At 38.9% G+C, this 16506-nt stretch overlaps 1 protein-coding gene across 10 annotated transcripts in view; it reads left to right on the top strand.

Annotated features, from left to right (window-relative positions):
• Window positions 1–2168: 2168 nt before the first annotated feature.
• Otud6b (OTU domain containing 6B) overlaps window positions 2169–16506 on the top strand; it is a 54108-nt gene continuing 39770 nt past the window's right edge. For 7 of the 10 annotated variants that reach the window (XR_003848662.1, XR_003848661.1, XR_003848663.1 and 4 more), the window contains exons 1-6: window positions 2171–2356; window positions 2865–3016; window positions 5755–5835; window positions 10859–11171; window positions 13097–13158; window positions 16390–16496. Coding sequence is in view for 6 of the 10 variants with exons in the window: in XM_029560896.1 (XP_029416756.1) it covers window positions 2176–2356; window positions 2865–3016; window positions 5755–5835; window positions 10859–11171; window positions 13097–13158; window positions 16390–16496 (896 nt within the window). In the remaining 4 variants the exon portion in view is untranslated. Of the gene's footprint in view, window positions 2357–2864; window positions 3017–5754; window positions 5836–10858; window positions 11172–13096; window positions 13159–16389; window positions 16497–16506 lie in introns of all 10 variants that reach the window. The other 3 variants (XM_008827624.3, XR_003848664.1, XM_029560897.1) reach the window with 3 other exon arrangements.

The raw sequence follows: 16506 nt of genomic DNA on the forward strand, positions 1-16506 counted from the left end.
TCACATCGGCTTTGGTGGAGCTCCTGGCTCCTTTCTTTTACCAGTTCCATCTATGCGAAGATAAGTCAAAGGTCTTGCTCGACCATGTCTGGCTTCACTTGGAAGCATGAATGAGATGTTTCCTCTGAGTTGACCCTCCTCTTCGGAGACTGGACGCTGGTTCAAGTCCATCTCATGGGGTTTCCATGTCCTCCCTGAACAAGAGGACAGGTGACTCACCACAGTTACAGGACATTTTAAGAGATGATCCATAGTCTCCTGGAACTTAGTCGACTTTGGAGGGCAAGGGGCAAAAACTGTCCTTTAAGTCCCTCTGACCACATTAGTATAGCCCTCAAACTATGGCTGTTAGATATCCAATAAGGTTAGTTCCACCAGTATGGTACTTTTAATTATCGTGTACTGTGTAGATAAGGCTTGGGTAAAAACCCAAATATTCCCAAATAAACCTTGACTAGATATATATTTTGTTCTTTAAACTAGTTGACTAAACTATGACCATAGAAATTTTAAGGTTATATTATTTTTGTCTCATTCTTTATATATCATAACAAACCTAAATAGATCTTTATCACTTGCTTAGGCTTTTCATTTTTTCTATTTTGGAAAATATCTCCATTCCCATATCCTTTTAACATCTTTTACATTCTCATTTTCTTTTTAAAAAAATTATGAGACATAATAGTATTAAGAAATAAAATTTCCATCTGTTGTGAGACTTCTTTTCCTGGGGATACTAAGCAATGCTTATTCCCTTTTAAGGTTCTAGTGTCAAGCCAATGTTGAATTAAAGTTTACTGAGGAACAAATGAATTTATCGAACTTAATTACTGAGATAACTGAGGGGTTGCTGAGGTTTTTAATATGATATTATTCATTATTTTCTGGCATCTAGCATTGCATGAGAAAATAATCTGATTGCTTTGTTTGGAAACTTGTACAATTTTTCGCCCTGTCCATGAAGTTTAAAAACTAGGATATGTCTAGGTGTTACCTTATTTTTCAATTTTTGAAATTATTTTTGTGTATGAGTGTATTGCCTGCATGAATGTTAAGTGCACTGGAGTCATACAATGCCCCTGGAGGTCAGAAAAGGGCTTTGCATCTCCTGAACTGGGGTTACCTATGGCTAACAGCTCCATGTGGGTGCTGAACCCCAGTCCTCTGCAAGAGTGGCTAGAGCTCTTAACCACTGAGCTGTCTCTCGAGCCCAAGGTGTTGCTTTCTTGTCACTGAATTTATTTAAAGTTTTTTTGAGACAGGGTCTCACTATGTAGCGGGTTGCCTGGAATCCAGTACGTAGACCAGGCTGGCCTTGAATTCACAGTGCTCCTCCTGAAAAGAGGGCTTAAAAGCATGTGTCACCACACTGGGTGGCTCTTTTCAGCTAACTTTTCCCCAGCTTTTTCCATCTGTCCGCCCAGTTCAGAGCTCATCTATGAAATAAAGTCAGTCTATTGTTTCAGCCTCATTTGCTTTGTTCTCAGGTATTCCTATCACACATATTTTTATCTTACTAGATCATCTACTCTGGGTCTCTTTCTCCTCTTTTGGAATATTTTCCGTTTCATTCCGTGAGAATTCCCCATTCTCCATTTGCTTCAGTAAACTGAGTTTGTGGCAAATTTGGTTTAAACCTGTTACTCTTTGAAACCTTCCAGACACTCTGGCAAACTCATCATTGAATTAAGGTATTATTAAACCAAGCCCCTGAATTTTACGACGTTTACTCCTTTATATAGCCTTCTTTTCTTTCCTATAGACGTTTCAAAAGGAGTCGTTTCTTTGATTACTTAGCTGCGTTATTGCCACCTTGGAAACAGCTTAATACTTTACCGTATGCTAATGTGTCCCCACGTCCCCTACTACGCATTTTTAAAAAGTTAAAAAAAAAAAAATTAAACCTAGCAAGCAAAGGAGTCCAAACACTAAGAGATGTTTCAAAGCACACACACAAAAAAATCGAAAACCACGCAAAATGACTTTCGTTACGTCATCGCTGTGCGTCTGCCTTCAGAGCCAATCGCCTGACGCCGTAGCTTTGCGCTGAAGCCGGCTCAGCAGCGTGCATGCGTCCCAGGCTTGGCTCGGCCCTCTAGGTTTCAGTGGCTAGGCCTGGATCTGGAGCCGCCCTGAGGCGGGGCTGGGCCTTCGCTGCGGCCAATGGCACACGGGATGAGGACTGCGGGGTGGGAGGTGCTGGCCTCCGGGTGGTGCCCGGCTCCTCCACAGTGTACACCAGGCCACCTGGTCGTCCCCGGCCTCCTGGTGGTCATGGAGGAGGTGTTGGCGGAGGAGCTTGATGATGAGGAGCAGCTGGTGAGAAGGCATCGCAAGGAGAAGAAGGAGCTGCAAGGTGACGCGCGAGGGCTGGGAATTAATGGTCCACACCCGGGCCGGGAGGGTGGCGGCTGTGTTCTCGCGAGCCTGCACGGCGACTGACTCGGTCCGTGCAGACTTGCGGGTCACCCTTGTGGTCTCATCGGCCCCAGAGCCCCTAGTGCCGGTGCCGCCCGCGTGCGATTCTCCAAGAGTGCCTGGAACCGGGGTCTTGACCCCCTTCTTACCCAGGTTTCCGAAGCCGGCCGCGGTGCTCCGGTCGGAAGTGCCTCACCGTAGTATCTGGTGGATACTTGAAAGGTGGAAAGATGACTTCACCCCCTATTGTCCTATCAAACCGAACAAACTCACCGTTATGTTTACGAGCTTGCTTGGTCCCAAGCTTCATCCGGGCCTTTTTCTGTAGCTGATTGTTGTGTGATGAGTAATTGCTTCTATAATCACATTTCTGTCTTCCCAGCCTCTTAATGCTTTTTGTCCTTCCTTCCTGGGGCTCTGACATGATGATTTTGGTGACTTTTTAGCCAAAATTCAGGGAATGAAGAATGCTGTCCCCAAGAATGACAAAAAGAGGAGGAAGCAACTCACTGAAGAGGTTGCTAAGTTAGAAAAGGAAATGGAGCAGAAACACAGAGAAGAGCTGGAGCATTTGAAGTTGGCTTCCAAGGAAAATAAGGTATGGGGGGGTACTTGTTCTTGCTTACAGTCATTGGGAGCAGCTGACTACTGTGGCGAAACTGTTTTATTGTATACATTCATAAAATTGTTAGTGAGGTCCTTCAGTCGTGCACATCACAGTTTATCATTATTATTATTATTTGAGACAGGATGTCCTATAGTCCAAGCTACCCTTAATCTTGCTATGTAGCCAAGGATAACCTTGACCTTCGTATCTTCCTGTGTCTCCCCAAGTGCTGAGATCATAAGCATGGGCCACCACACCTAGGTATAATATTTCATTAATGTTGTGACAGGGGAAATCAGTAAGAATGTCCACTTCTTTTCCTACTTTACTTGCCAAAGAGATGAACAGATGAACGTGTACTAAACTTCCTGTCAAGAATTACCAGTGAATAAGATTATAACTTCTGCAGTTACTTAATTTTCCAGAGAATAAGTTTCTCCACATATGATACGATGACCCAGTGGGACAACAAATGTGCAATCATATTTGTTATAAAATGCTTTATGAACAGTTGTAATGAAGTTTTACATGCTTCTTGTGTAAATAGGAGCATGCTGGTCATCATTTTGGCCTCCATCATTGTAACTAATGCATGTATCCTAATTACTTTATGCATTATGACATTTAATCTTCAGTAATAATAATAGTAAGATACTTCCTATGGAAGTAGGAACTACCATAGAAGTGTAGACTACCACATTTTCCAGTGAGAAAAACACATGGAGAGATTAAGCACTTTGTCCTGAAGTCAAGATAATTATTAAGTGTCAAAGCTGCAATTCAAAACCAGGTGGGTATTTCTGAATTCCTTTATAGCAGTGTAGGAATTCACTGCATGGGTTTTGGATGTTAAGGATCATACACTCAACAATCTCAGTCAACTTTTGATAGGAATTTTTTATGCCTATGCAAGGTCTCATTTACTATAATATGTTTTATTTGATTCGTTTTTGATTTGTTGTTAAGAAGGGAACAGTTTCTCTGTGTTCATTTACAGTGGTCCTTTATTAACTATAGTGCCAAACTCTTTAATTTAATTATCTGGTCACAATCCTCCACCTGCCTGTCCCTTAAAATTCCTTTATCTCCATCCCTGCGTGGTGGCAGTTCCTTGTAGTCCCTGCATTTGAAGTGGGGGCTTGTGAGTTTGAGGCCACCCTGGGATCCATAGCAAGATCCTGTCTCAAAAGCAATAACAAAGAAAGTGACAGACTTTTGGGGGGGTCAACAGGATGGCTCACCAGATAAGAATGCTTGAGGAAAAGCCTAAAGACCTGAGTTTGATACCTGGAACTTAACCACATGGTGAAAAGAGAAAACCAACTCCCACAAGTTGTCCTCTGACTTCTACATGATAAACACACACACCAAAAGAAGTAAATGTAAATAAAATACAACCTTTTATGTTCAGAAAACAGGGTGTAATGTTCCATGTGTTCAATCCTCTTGTCACAATTATAGTAATACTAATTATCTCCCTGTTTTTTTTTCTATTAGAAAAGTGTTTTGTTTGCTCTTTTAGACTTTCCCTTTCAAGATTTCTTGTGTAGGTTTCTAAGGAGGAAAATGTTGTATTTCTAGGTACACATTGTTCACCTGTTAAACTGTAAATTCTCTAGACTACTGTAAACGCTTATCTTTTCCATTAACTTAAACTTTTTTTTCTTTGACCTCTACCCAGATTCCTGTTCTTTTTTGTTTTTTACATGCTTCTTGGCTCTTGCTTATTGTTAATCTAGTTGTGAATTTTGGTAGAATCCTGAAAAAAGAAGAAAATCAAAAAATAGTTTCAGTGAAAGTCTGTCTGATTTTGATATTTTTATCACTCGGAATGTGAAGTTTGAAGATTTCTGTCTCTGGGTTAAATGCTATAAGTGCTTTAGTTCTTTTATATATGTACCAAACAGATAGCTTAGCTTAAAGTTACAGTAATAAAATACAAGATGCTTATTCTACTAGAAGCTTATTAGAGTTTTTTTTTTTCCTCCAATAAACAATACCATTTGAATTTTAGGATTGGTTGTAGTACTGGTGATTTAACAGTTGAGAGATGATGGGTCAGCAGTTAAGAACACTGAATGTTCATGCAGAAGACCTGGGTTCAGATCCCAGCGCTCACATGGCAGTTAACAACTGTTCGTAACTCCAGTTCTAAGGGATCCCATGCCCTCTTCTGACCTCTGTGGGCATTGCACGACATAGATGCGCTTCTGTACACACAGGCAATACACACATACACATAAAATAAAAATAATAAATAAAATATATATTTTTTAAAGTTGAACTTATGGTTTATAGCCAAGAAAAGATAAAAATAGCTCACTTCTAGGTTCAGAAGTCGGTACTCATCAAGTTCTGGTTAATTACCGTGAAGAAGTGGCTGCTGCCAGCTTGTTCATGCATGAGGAGTGCAGTGCCCAGTGAGATGGCACTTACAGAAAGCAAGGGGTTTAGATTCCTGGAGTGGGCATTCCTGTAAGGAACAAAGGTGGGCAAGGATGAGCATTATCTTTGGAGGATTATGAAGAAACTTCTTGGGAATCTAACAAATTTGTCCATGGAAGTAAAGAAAGGAAATGAAACTATATTATCTAATACTGTATCTAGTGCTGCTGCTCAAAGTGGAAGGAAGGGATAGGATATATTTGTAATTTTCAATAATTACTTAGTGGCTAATACTTTCAGTAATAAATACTTTATTAACTGGTTTAATGCTTTTGTTCCTTCAGATAGATTCTGTTGCTGTTAACATTTCAAACATGGTACTTGAGAGTCAACCACCTCGGATTTCAAAAGCACAAAAGAGACGGGTATGAAAGTCATATCACCAAGTATATAAGCTAGTGCTGTGTGCTTAATACTGTTTTAGGTATTGTGTAAGAAGAAATTTGGAAAAATGGAGTGCTTTTCAAGGGAACTGAACTAGCCTCTGTTACGTGCTTGTCCTATTTATAGTATGCTAAGATGTTTAAATAGAATCAGTCCTGGCAATAATGCAGGGAAATAGGGTTTCTTTTCTTCATTTGTTAAAGAAGAAAATAGGTCCAAAACAATATGAAAGAGATGTTTAGTTTGCAGTTCTCGGAGGAAGTGAGGAGGAAGCAAAGGTGTTTTTTTTTTTTTTCAAACAAATGCATTATCCTAGACTTAGTTTAGAATTTTGAGTGTGTGGGGTCATGAGAGTCTGATACACAGCCCTGTTTAAAAAGTGTGACACAGAGGGATAAAGCAAGGGTTTGGACCTAGAAATAAAGTAAGACATTTAAGGGATCAAAAATTCTCAAGACAATTGTTTGTATTTATATATGATTAATTACACTAAAAGTTCAGAGAAGGGAAAGTTCATTATATTAGATGATGGGTTCGACTTTGAAGGAAAGATAATTATTCTCCTTTTTTGGTTTATTTATTTCTGTTTTATGTGTATGAGTGTTTTTTGTCTACATGTATGTAAGAGCACTATGTATACAATGCTCACAGAAGGAAGAAGAGGGCATCGGGTTCTCTGGAACTGGAACCGATTGTTATTAAGCCACCACGTGGGTGCTGGGAACTGAACCCTGGACCTCTGCAAGAGCAGCCAGTGCTCTTATCTCCTGAGCCATCTCTCCAGCTGCCAAGATAATTCTTTAGACAAGATATGCCAAACAGGAGAAATACCATGAATAAAAAAAATGTTAAAATGAAATATTGCATTAAAAACACCTATAAGAGAGATATTGAATGTTATGAATTATTGATCTTAGTGTAGTGAGAATGGAGTTAGGAAGGCGAAGCCTTTCTACTCTCAGGAGGTTTAAACCCAATCCTCGAGTCCTGAATACTATTTTACTAACTCTTCATGTTTTCTAAGATTAAATGCATATTTTAAAGCTAGCTTTACATCTTTTTTTTTTAGTAGTACATAATATTATAGAGCATGGAAGTTTAGTGTCAGACAGAACAGGTAAGTTTTCTCTTTCTTTACTGTGTTGAGGGTCAAACAGGGCACTGTACATTGCTGTGGAGTCCTAGTCCTGCACCTGAGTTACACCCCAGCCCCAGAGAAGCCTTTAATATCACTCACTCTCATGACTTTGCATTCAGTTTCATAATAGATAGGGGAACATAATACTTGTTTTATAGGATTATTATGGGTATTAAATAAAATACTGTTGCCAGAACCCTTAATACACAGCTTGGAGAACTCAAGGGTCAGCAAATGATAACATTGTTTAGTGTTAAGTGTAGTATCACATGCCTCTTAAATTAAGCCTAAGAGCATTCTCTCTTTGCATAAAAGTTAAGTTGTAAATAGTCCAATATTTATCATATTTATATAAAATTTTTATTTTTCACTAATATTTTTTGACTAATACTATGATTGTGAATTTCTTAAAATTGCTTACCTCTCATGTTCCCTTGAAGGCTACCTAATTCAACTCCCCATTTATGATAGCTCTTCTTTTTGTGATGGTCCCACAACTGTCACCTGGCGTTTAAAGATCAAAAACAGGTTTTTTGGTATGCCAGTAATAGAACAATAATTTTTTGAACTTATTAAGTGCTATATTTTATAGTAGCCTATTTCTGAAAAACGAAGATCACTTCTGTGTTTATCAAAGCTTGTTCATCCCTACTTAAACCCTTAGGTAACAGAACAAGCTGTATCTTTCTTAAGTTTTGCTACTTCCCTCCCAACTGAATTTAATACCTTTTCAACTGTACTCTGTTTTTCACTTGGCAGAGAAAATGCCCTGAAAATAGTGCCAAGTGTATTACTTTGTTCATCTAGTAGGATTCTGGAGCTGAAAACACTAATAATTCATAATAATTAAGAAAATAGGGACTGGAGAGATGGCTCAGCAGTTAAGAGCACTGGCTGTTCTTGCAGAGGACCTGGGTCCAATTGCCAGCACCCACATGGTGACTACTAGTTGTGCATAACTGCAGTTCCAGGGGCTCCGACACCTTCTTCTGACCTCTGAGGGTGTTGCAGGACATGGGTGCACTTGCATATGTATGAGCAATTCACTCAGACACATAAAATAAAAAAATAATAAATAGGCCTCCGAGGGCACTGCACATACATCAAGTACACATACATACAACCAACACAAGCACATAAACGAATCTTTTAATGTGTGTGTGTGTGTGTGTGTGTGTGTGTGTGTGTGTGTGTGTGTGTGTGTGTGTGTGTATTGCCTGCATGTAGGCAGTGCCTGTAGAGGTCAGAAGATTGGACATCAGATATCCTGGAACTGGAGTTAGGGATGGTTGTTAACTGCCATGTGGGTGCTGGGAATGGAACCTTGGTCCTCTGCAAGAGAAGCCAGTGTTCTTAAGTCCTTGAGCCGTTTGTCCAGTCCCTAATCCAGTAAAAGTTTTAAGAAAGAAAAACAGCCGAAGAATTATTGGCAGCTGATTACTGCTGGGTGAGGAAGAGCAGATCTTGAATAGAGAGACTCTAGATGGGCTGACTAAACACCACTGGATGAACTGGGGGACACCTCAGGACATTGACTTTACATAATAGGCCTTAATACAAATGACAGAATCTATGAACTCCAGTAGGGGGAACTATGGGAGGGCACCAAAGGGAAAGGGGGTATAAAGATGATTTTATGTATGAAATACATAAAAATTCAATGAAAAATTATAAAAAAGAAAAATAAATAAATAAAATTTTTAAAAGAAAATGGAACCTGAAACTGGGATGGGAACTATGTTAATTAGAACCCCTCTTTGTGCTAAAGCACCAAGGAATGAAAAGCCAGTTAGCCAATGGTGTTTGTCTTTGGCAAAGAGACAGCCCTGGAAGAAAAACATAAAACTAGTGGTAATTTATTATAAGGCTCTTAGAGAACCTTGTAGGGCACATCTCTTTAATCTGGAGAAGCATAGGAGTATTTTATTTAATTCAGGAACTTGGGACTGACAGGATGATTTAGCAGGGAAAGGTGCTTGCTGCTGAGCCTGCTGACCTGAGCTCAGTCCCTGAAACCCACATGGTAGAAGGAGAGAACTAACTCTTGCAAGTGTGCTCTGACCTTTACACCCATACTCTGGCCTGTTACCCCATCCTACCCTATCAAAAAACGTAAATAATCTTTTTAAATAAAAAGAACTAGGAAGCTCTTTGGTATTTTAGAAAGAACCCAAGGTAGAAATAGACTTGGTCAACAAAAACAAGAAATTTGAGAGGCAGAATGAGATCTAGTTCAGACTCTTTATTTTACAAATGAGAAGGGTCAGACTTAGATTATATCAGGGGCAGAAGGAAAGTTTAATATGAACCTGAGACTAGTACCATACCAACATGATGCTGTTTTAACAGAGTATTTGTGAGTCCCGTGCTCTTTGTTATCTTCTTTGTATTTCTTCATTGGACCTTATTGGGGCCATTCTATCTTTAGCACTGTGGTAGAAAAGAAAGTGCCTAGTGTTGGAAACTATATCACAGAGAAAATAATCCAATGAATTTCCCACCTGATGTGCTGAAAGCAAATTCAGTTGCCTTGTAATTCTGAGACAGATAATTAAGGAAGAAAATGAAATGATTGGAATTCGTATTTTAGAGACTTACAGGGCTTTGAAGATAGAATGAAGTTTCATTCTGTCAGAAAAAAGTATATGACATGATTAACTCCAGCTCCCATCTGCTCCGACTTTTATTCTGATTCAGGTGCCTGGATAGAAGGAGCTCTGTGTTGTCCCTGGTCCCTGCTCTGCTCTAACCAGCTGTATGGCCTTTGGAAATCTTTCTGCGTGCTGTTTCCTCAGAAGAGGAAAATGAGGGGTTTTGGATTAGATGATGTCAAAGGTGCTTATTCTTCCTCTCCCCTCTGAAATTGTTATAATCTTTTATAAAGTAACAGTGCCATCTTGTGTTTTAAGGTTTTATATCCTAGATCCACATTACACATACACAGTGATAGAAATTTGTTCTTGTTACTTCTTAAAGCTGGAAAGAAAGTCTTAAATAGGTTTATGTTTCATTGGTGAGATATTACAGCTTTTGAGGTGAACGCTTGAAGTTATCCCACATGGCACACAGTGGGCAGCAGTACAAGTATGTGGCGGGAAGTGTGTTGGAATTGGCCTTCATGTTTGCTTTTGACCCAGGGGGATGAAGAGTTAGGGTGTGGAAGTCTTTGGTTCCTATGGTTTACTAATTCCTTTTCTGTATTTCCTACTCTCGGCAAGGTTTGTAGAATTTAGTTTTTTTTCTTTTAAGTTAAAAGACAGTTTCCCTCCAAGTGTACAAATATCCCATAGTAGAGATTTAGAAAGTCATAAAGGCAGAAAGACACCTTCCTTGAAATAAAAATCTACCATCCATGAAAAAAGAATTCCAAACCCTTTCTGTGTATCTTTGCAATTTTACTGTATTAGTGTGGACTATATGTATTAATGACAGTTGTGTCTCTCCAGCCCTCACTCTCATCTCTTGACACTTGTCTCTGGTAAGCTTGCTCTGTGAGCTGTTTTTAGCTGTGAGTATGGTGCCCTCCTTTGCAATTCTTAGAGTCAAATTTTTGATCCTCCCGTGTCGACCTCTCAAGTGGTGGTGGAATTATAGGCGTGTGCCACTCTACCTGACTGCAAGAAGGGCTTTTCTATGTTCCACTATGGAGCTAGGTGCTGGGAACACAGGGACCAGGTGAATAAAGTACTTTTCTCTTAAAAGTTAGAGTGTAGGAAATTCTACAAATATGAGAAGATCAGTATCATAATGCTTGTAGGAGAAGAGAGAGAAATGGCCAAAGGTTTTTGAGACTTTACTGTCTCCATTCTCTTAAAAATGAGAATTAATTCTAAATATAAATTAACTTTCCGATGTTCTTATCTTAGGAAAAGAAAGCTGCGCTGGAGAAGGAGCGGGAGGAAAGGATAGCTGAGGCTGAAACTGAGAACTTGTCTGGAGCCAGATGTAGAGAAGCTGAAAAACTCGCACAAATATTGGCGGCCAGAGAGTTGGAAATTAAACAGATTCCATCTGACGGCCACTGTATGTACCGAGCCCTTGAGGATCAGCTGAGAGATCAGGACTGTGCTCTGACTGTGCCTGCCCTACGAAAGCAGACGGCTGACTACATGCAGAGCCACGCAGAAGACTTCCTGCCATTTTTAACAAACCCCAGTACAGGAGATATGTATACTCCGGGTAATTTATTCTTCTTCAGACACTTGGCTAGTGGTTCTGGTTGTTTCTCAGTAAAGAACTTCCTGGGTACAACATGTAAGAAGAATCTTCTGAGTCCATATGAAGAAAAAAGATCACAAAGTTTAGGCAAAATTTTCTATAGTTGAATAGAAACAGATATAGTTTATTAATATCTTTTAAGTACTTAACCACTTTGTAGTTAAAATATATTAATTTCTTTACTTGAATAATTAATTAGATGAAAATAGGAGTAGGATTAGTCACTTTTTGATTAATCAATGAAAAGACATGTTAAGTTCATATTTAAAGTGTAGAGGGAGTTTTGAGCAATCTCTTAAGTATGCCTGTACTAGGCTTCAAGATGCTGAGCACTCAATTACTATGAAAACTAACATGTTCTTTTATTTCAGACTTTGGGACATATAATGTTACTGTCAATAAGCTGTAGTTAGGCATGTAATTACCCAAGTAAAATTTGATTTTAACTCCTCCCCCCCAAAGTAAGCAACCATCTGCCCTATTCTCTATAGTAATTTTGATATTAAGATAAAAATTTAATAATGAAGTTAAAAATATGTACAACTTGCAAATGAGGGTAAGACCAAGTCAGAATCTGAAAGGATTTGCAGAGGACCTGGGTTCAGACCCAGCACCCACATAGTGACTTAACGGTCTATAACCCCAATTCTAGGGATCTGGCATCCTTTTCTGGCCGCCATGCACATTGCATGTACACGATATATCTGTATACATGCAGGCAAAACAGTCATACACATAACATTTTAAAAGAAAGAATAGAAAGGAAAATTTGTGTTTAAGGAAGAGAGCAGGTCTGGCAGTATCCACTGTGATTCAGTCTGTGGCCAGGAGGGTTGGGGAAGGATGGCTCAGACTCAGTCTTTTAATGGAGCCCGCCCTCCATGGGAGATGATTCGGCATGGTACAGAATGATAGAATGAGCGCTGGCATTGGGTTTGTTCTTTGTGGTAAGTGAGGCATGTGCCAAGTACCTGTGGATAGATCTCAAGTGTTAGCAGATGTATCATTTCCTAAAGTTTGTGTTACCAACTCTGCTAGTAAGAGCGCATTTAATTCATTACTGAGAGTCAAAAAGACAAAAGATATAATTAATTTTCTTTATCTATTGAATCAGTAATTATTGAAGGCCATGATGTTATAAAACACACTTCTAGGCACTGTTTTGAACACCAAGGATCTAGTAGTGAAAGAGACTAAAGCTGGGCATATTTTTCTTCTGGTTCTGGTAGCTTCTCTTCCCTTCTCTGGACAGAAAGGGTTTTCAGCCCGTTTTTACATGCTGTGTTTAAAGGTGTATGAACAAAATTAATCTGTTGTAATCTTGGAGATTAGGGCTTTTACTGTGTTGGGCCTTATTCAGGAAAATCTCTTTGGCTAAAACTTACAATTCACATAATGTTGGGACTTCTAAAATAACAAGTAGAGGAACTATTTCTTGCTACCTCTGGAAAAGCAGATTGAATTCATTTGTACTTTTACCCTCATTTCTCATAAGGTCTTTCAGTAAGTCTAAGTATATAGAAGCTATATATTTTAGTCTTTCATGATATTTTGGATGTAGGTTTTGGCTATATAAAATATGTCAGGATAATGAATATGTTGGCACTTGAGAGACTGTATTAGATGATGGGTGAAGTAAGCTTATTACATAGGTCTCTGGGTCTCAGGCTGCAGGAGAGAAGCAGAAGTGTTTTGCTGTTAGACGGGAAGATGGTAGACAGTTGGGATGAATTCAGTGTGCATCTGTGAAGTATATTGAGTTGTAAATGGAGGTGATAAAGAAGGGAGGTATTCATGGTCTGGACGTTCTTACAAGGAATTGTGGGACCTACAAAAGGGATTGGGTAACAAGAGTTACGAAAATTATTATGATCTGTTTTCTGCAGAAGAGTTTGGGAAGTACTGTGAGGATATTGTAAACACAGCTGCGTGGGGAGGTCAGCTTGAGGTAAGTTTGTCATTGTTCTTGGTGATTGTTTTGTTATCTCTGAATCCTATCTGTAGTTTTCACACACTTTCCTGTTAAGCCCAGTTTTTCTTTGAAAATGCCCTTTTCTTCATCTACTTGACATTTCTCTGGTGACAAAGAAACAGTGAACTAAACATTCTCGTCTTTTGCTTGGAGAGTGCACCTTGAGTAAGCGCAGCACAATTGCGGTTTAGATAGCTCAGCTCAGGTCTGTTTGTTGTAGAAGCTGGCGTTGCATCTGTCTGATTTTGCATTTGCCGTGCATGCTTCTGTTGCTCATCTTTTTGATTTTCTGTACTTACAAAAATGAAGACTTGCTTGGTGTCTTGGTGTGCACCTGTAATCCAAGCACTTTGGAAGCCGAGGCAGGATAACTTTGATGTTAGCCTGGGTTTGCATAGTGACACCCTACTTCAAAAAATAAAATTCATATATGTATAATATATATAATATATAATCTTATATATAAAAAGTAGTTCATGAAACTAAATTTTTACCGTAGTAGCTCAGCTGATAAAAATCACTTTTGGAACAGTAACTTCTCCTTTACATCAGAAATAGAAAATGAGCCAGTGTTGGTGGTACGCTTACAATGTTAGCACCAGGGAAACTCAGGCTGGACGATCAAGACTTGAGGCCAGGCGAGCATGGTGAAGCATGTCTTTAATTCCAGCCCTTGGAAGGAAGTGACAGGCAGATCTTAGTAAGTTAGATTAAGACCAGTCTAGTCTACCTAGCAAGTTCCAGGCCAGCAGGGGCTATATATATAGGGAGATCCTCTCTTAATTCCCCCTACCCCCCCAAAATTGAGACCAGCTTGAGCTGCGTGCTATGTAAAATGAAATTTTTATTTTTATATGAAATTACAGGCCAAATCTTATCACACAATACATCTATTAAATTTTCTGTTGAGTTCCAAATTGACAGTGACATACTTTAAATGATTTAAGTAATCGATGCGTTAGCGTTAATATATAATAAAACAATATATTCAGACATATGTAGGGAGATGAGATAACTTTTTAGTTTTAATTTAAAATTTTTCACTATCAACCTCATTTAACTACAACAAAACACTTAATTGGGCCTGATAGTGATGAGCACTCTGAGGTGGTAGGGAAGAGGAGAGAAGACAAGTCCTGAGTTCAAGTTCTGGCTTTTCTGTGTTTTGTGGTAACCTTGGAGTGAGTCATCCAGCTTCTTGACCTGTGGTTTTAGAATTATTGAATGAGGATAATAAGACCGTTACATGTAGTCAGTAGCATCTGTGAGCATTAAATAAGGCAGGTAGCATAGGCATAAGAGTTCATAAACTAAAATGATAGGTACACGACTCTGGTAGTACTAGTGTTATATAAAGTGATCAGTCACCTTGAAGTCTCTGGAAATGTCTCTAGGAACTGCTGTTTGAAGATGTACCATTAATGTTCCTCCATATTTTATTACAATGTTGTAATTGTCCTCTCCAGCAGAGGGAACTGTGCCCATTAGTTTTGTGTGTCTCTCCTGACTCAGGAACTCTGGAAATGTTCCTGCTAGCATTGTGACATTAGGAATAAAGCTGCCTGAGCTTTCTTTCTTCTAAGGTTTACAAATTAATATGCATATCAGAGACCTAATTAATTCTAAGTTGAGAAAAAAAATTAAGTCTTTTGAAGGGCATTTGCTCATTCATTGCTTATGAATTTATTTGAAGTAAAACTTGTTTTCTCAATGGAACACATTGATACTATCAAAGCCAAAGCCAAAAGAAATTCTTTACTATATGACTGTGTGTGTGTGTGTGTGTGTGTTCATTCATGTACATGCCATAGTGCATGTATGGAGATCAGAGGACACCTTGCAGGAGTTGATTTTCTCCTTTCACTGTCTGGGTCACAGGCATCAAACTCAGGTTGTCAGGCTTGGTGGCCAGTATCTTGCTGGCCCTATGGTATGATTTTGGAAGAGTTTTATATGCAGAGGTTGATTTGCACCCTCCATCTTTGAAAGATTTTTAAAAAAATTTTTTAGATATAAGAAAAATGTGTTCCAGAGGAACATTCATCAAAGTAGAGTATTTTTTTTTTTTCATGCAGTGCAGAATCCTTTCCATATTCCTAAAGTGATTTTTAACTTTCAAAACCTAAAGGACCTGTGTTCTTGATGGAATGTACTTGTCATGGGGCAGGTGCACATGAACCTTGGACTTGAGTCAGCTTCCTCACTTCAGCTTAGATCATTTAATTTTCTAATGTTTGACTTACTAAGTCTTCTAACTTCCTCCTGCCTCAGATTCTAGGTGTTTAAAATAACACTAATGAGAATGTGGTGGCTCAGATCTGTAACACTAGCAATTGGGAGGCAGAGGCGAGAGTGTCTCTGTGTTTGAGGCCAGCCTGGTCTATATAGCGAGTTCTCAGCCAGCTGGGCCACAGAGTGAAGCCTTGTGTCAAAACAGCAACAAGCACGACCAAACAATTGGCAGGGTCCATTCCATGAAAAATTGGGAGGACTGATGGAATTAATATGCATACAGTATAGAGGTACTTTCAGGCCTTGGCCACAGTATGTCAGCAAAATGTTACCATGACTTTCATTGATGGCTACTCATTAGGTTTTAAGCTCTTAAGTTTTTATGTTGTGTTATAAAATTTAAGTTGTATAGCATGTTAATTACACAGAAATTCTGCAACAGGTGAGAATAATGCACATACATATCTCACCCTGTTCTTGCCTTAAAATTACAGAACAGTAATTCTCAATACTAGCTGAACATTAAAATCATCTGAAAAGATTTTAAAAGTAAACTTCACACTTTACCATATTCTGCTTTTTCTCTGTCAGTTGGTCTTGATTTGGTCTTCTGCTTAAGCACTCGTATTTAAAAAATTTTTATTACAGATTCAAATGTATTCAGGGCCAGAGACTAGTATCATAAACACAGCCTATTCATCATCCACTTCATAAACTTTGAAGTTAGTACTTTTATAAAGCCGTTGTGTGGCCAGGGCTTGAAAACCTTCTGCCTTTGATGTTATTATGTTATATTTATTTATTTATTCAGCAAATATTTTACTGTCCAGTCCACCAAGTTGTTGGTACATTTATAAGCAGCACATCTTTGCTCTGACCGGTCTCCATGTTCATGTGTGTGTGCTTTAGGCCTTTAAGATTTGAATACAATTTGCACTTTTCTTGTCCTTGCTAATTCATCTGTTTTTCCTATAGCTAAGAGCTCTGTCTCACATTTTACAAACACCAATAGAGATACTGCAGGCAGATTCTCCGCCTATTATAGTTGGTGAAGAGTATCCAAAAAATCCATTAATACTCGTGTAAGTATCA

The sequence above is a fragment of the Nannospalax galili genome, unplaced genomic scaffold (genome assembly GCF_000622305.1).
Source record: "Nannospalax galili isolate Female #2095 unplaced genomic scaffold, S.galili_v1.0 scaffold872, whole genome shotgun sequence".
Classification (NCBI taxonomy): Eukaryota; Metazoa; Chordata; class Mammalia; order Rodentia; family Spalacidae; genus Nannospalax; species Nannospalax galili.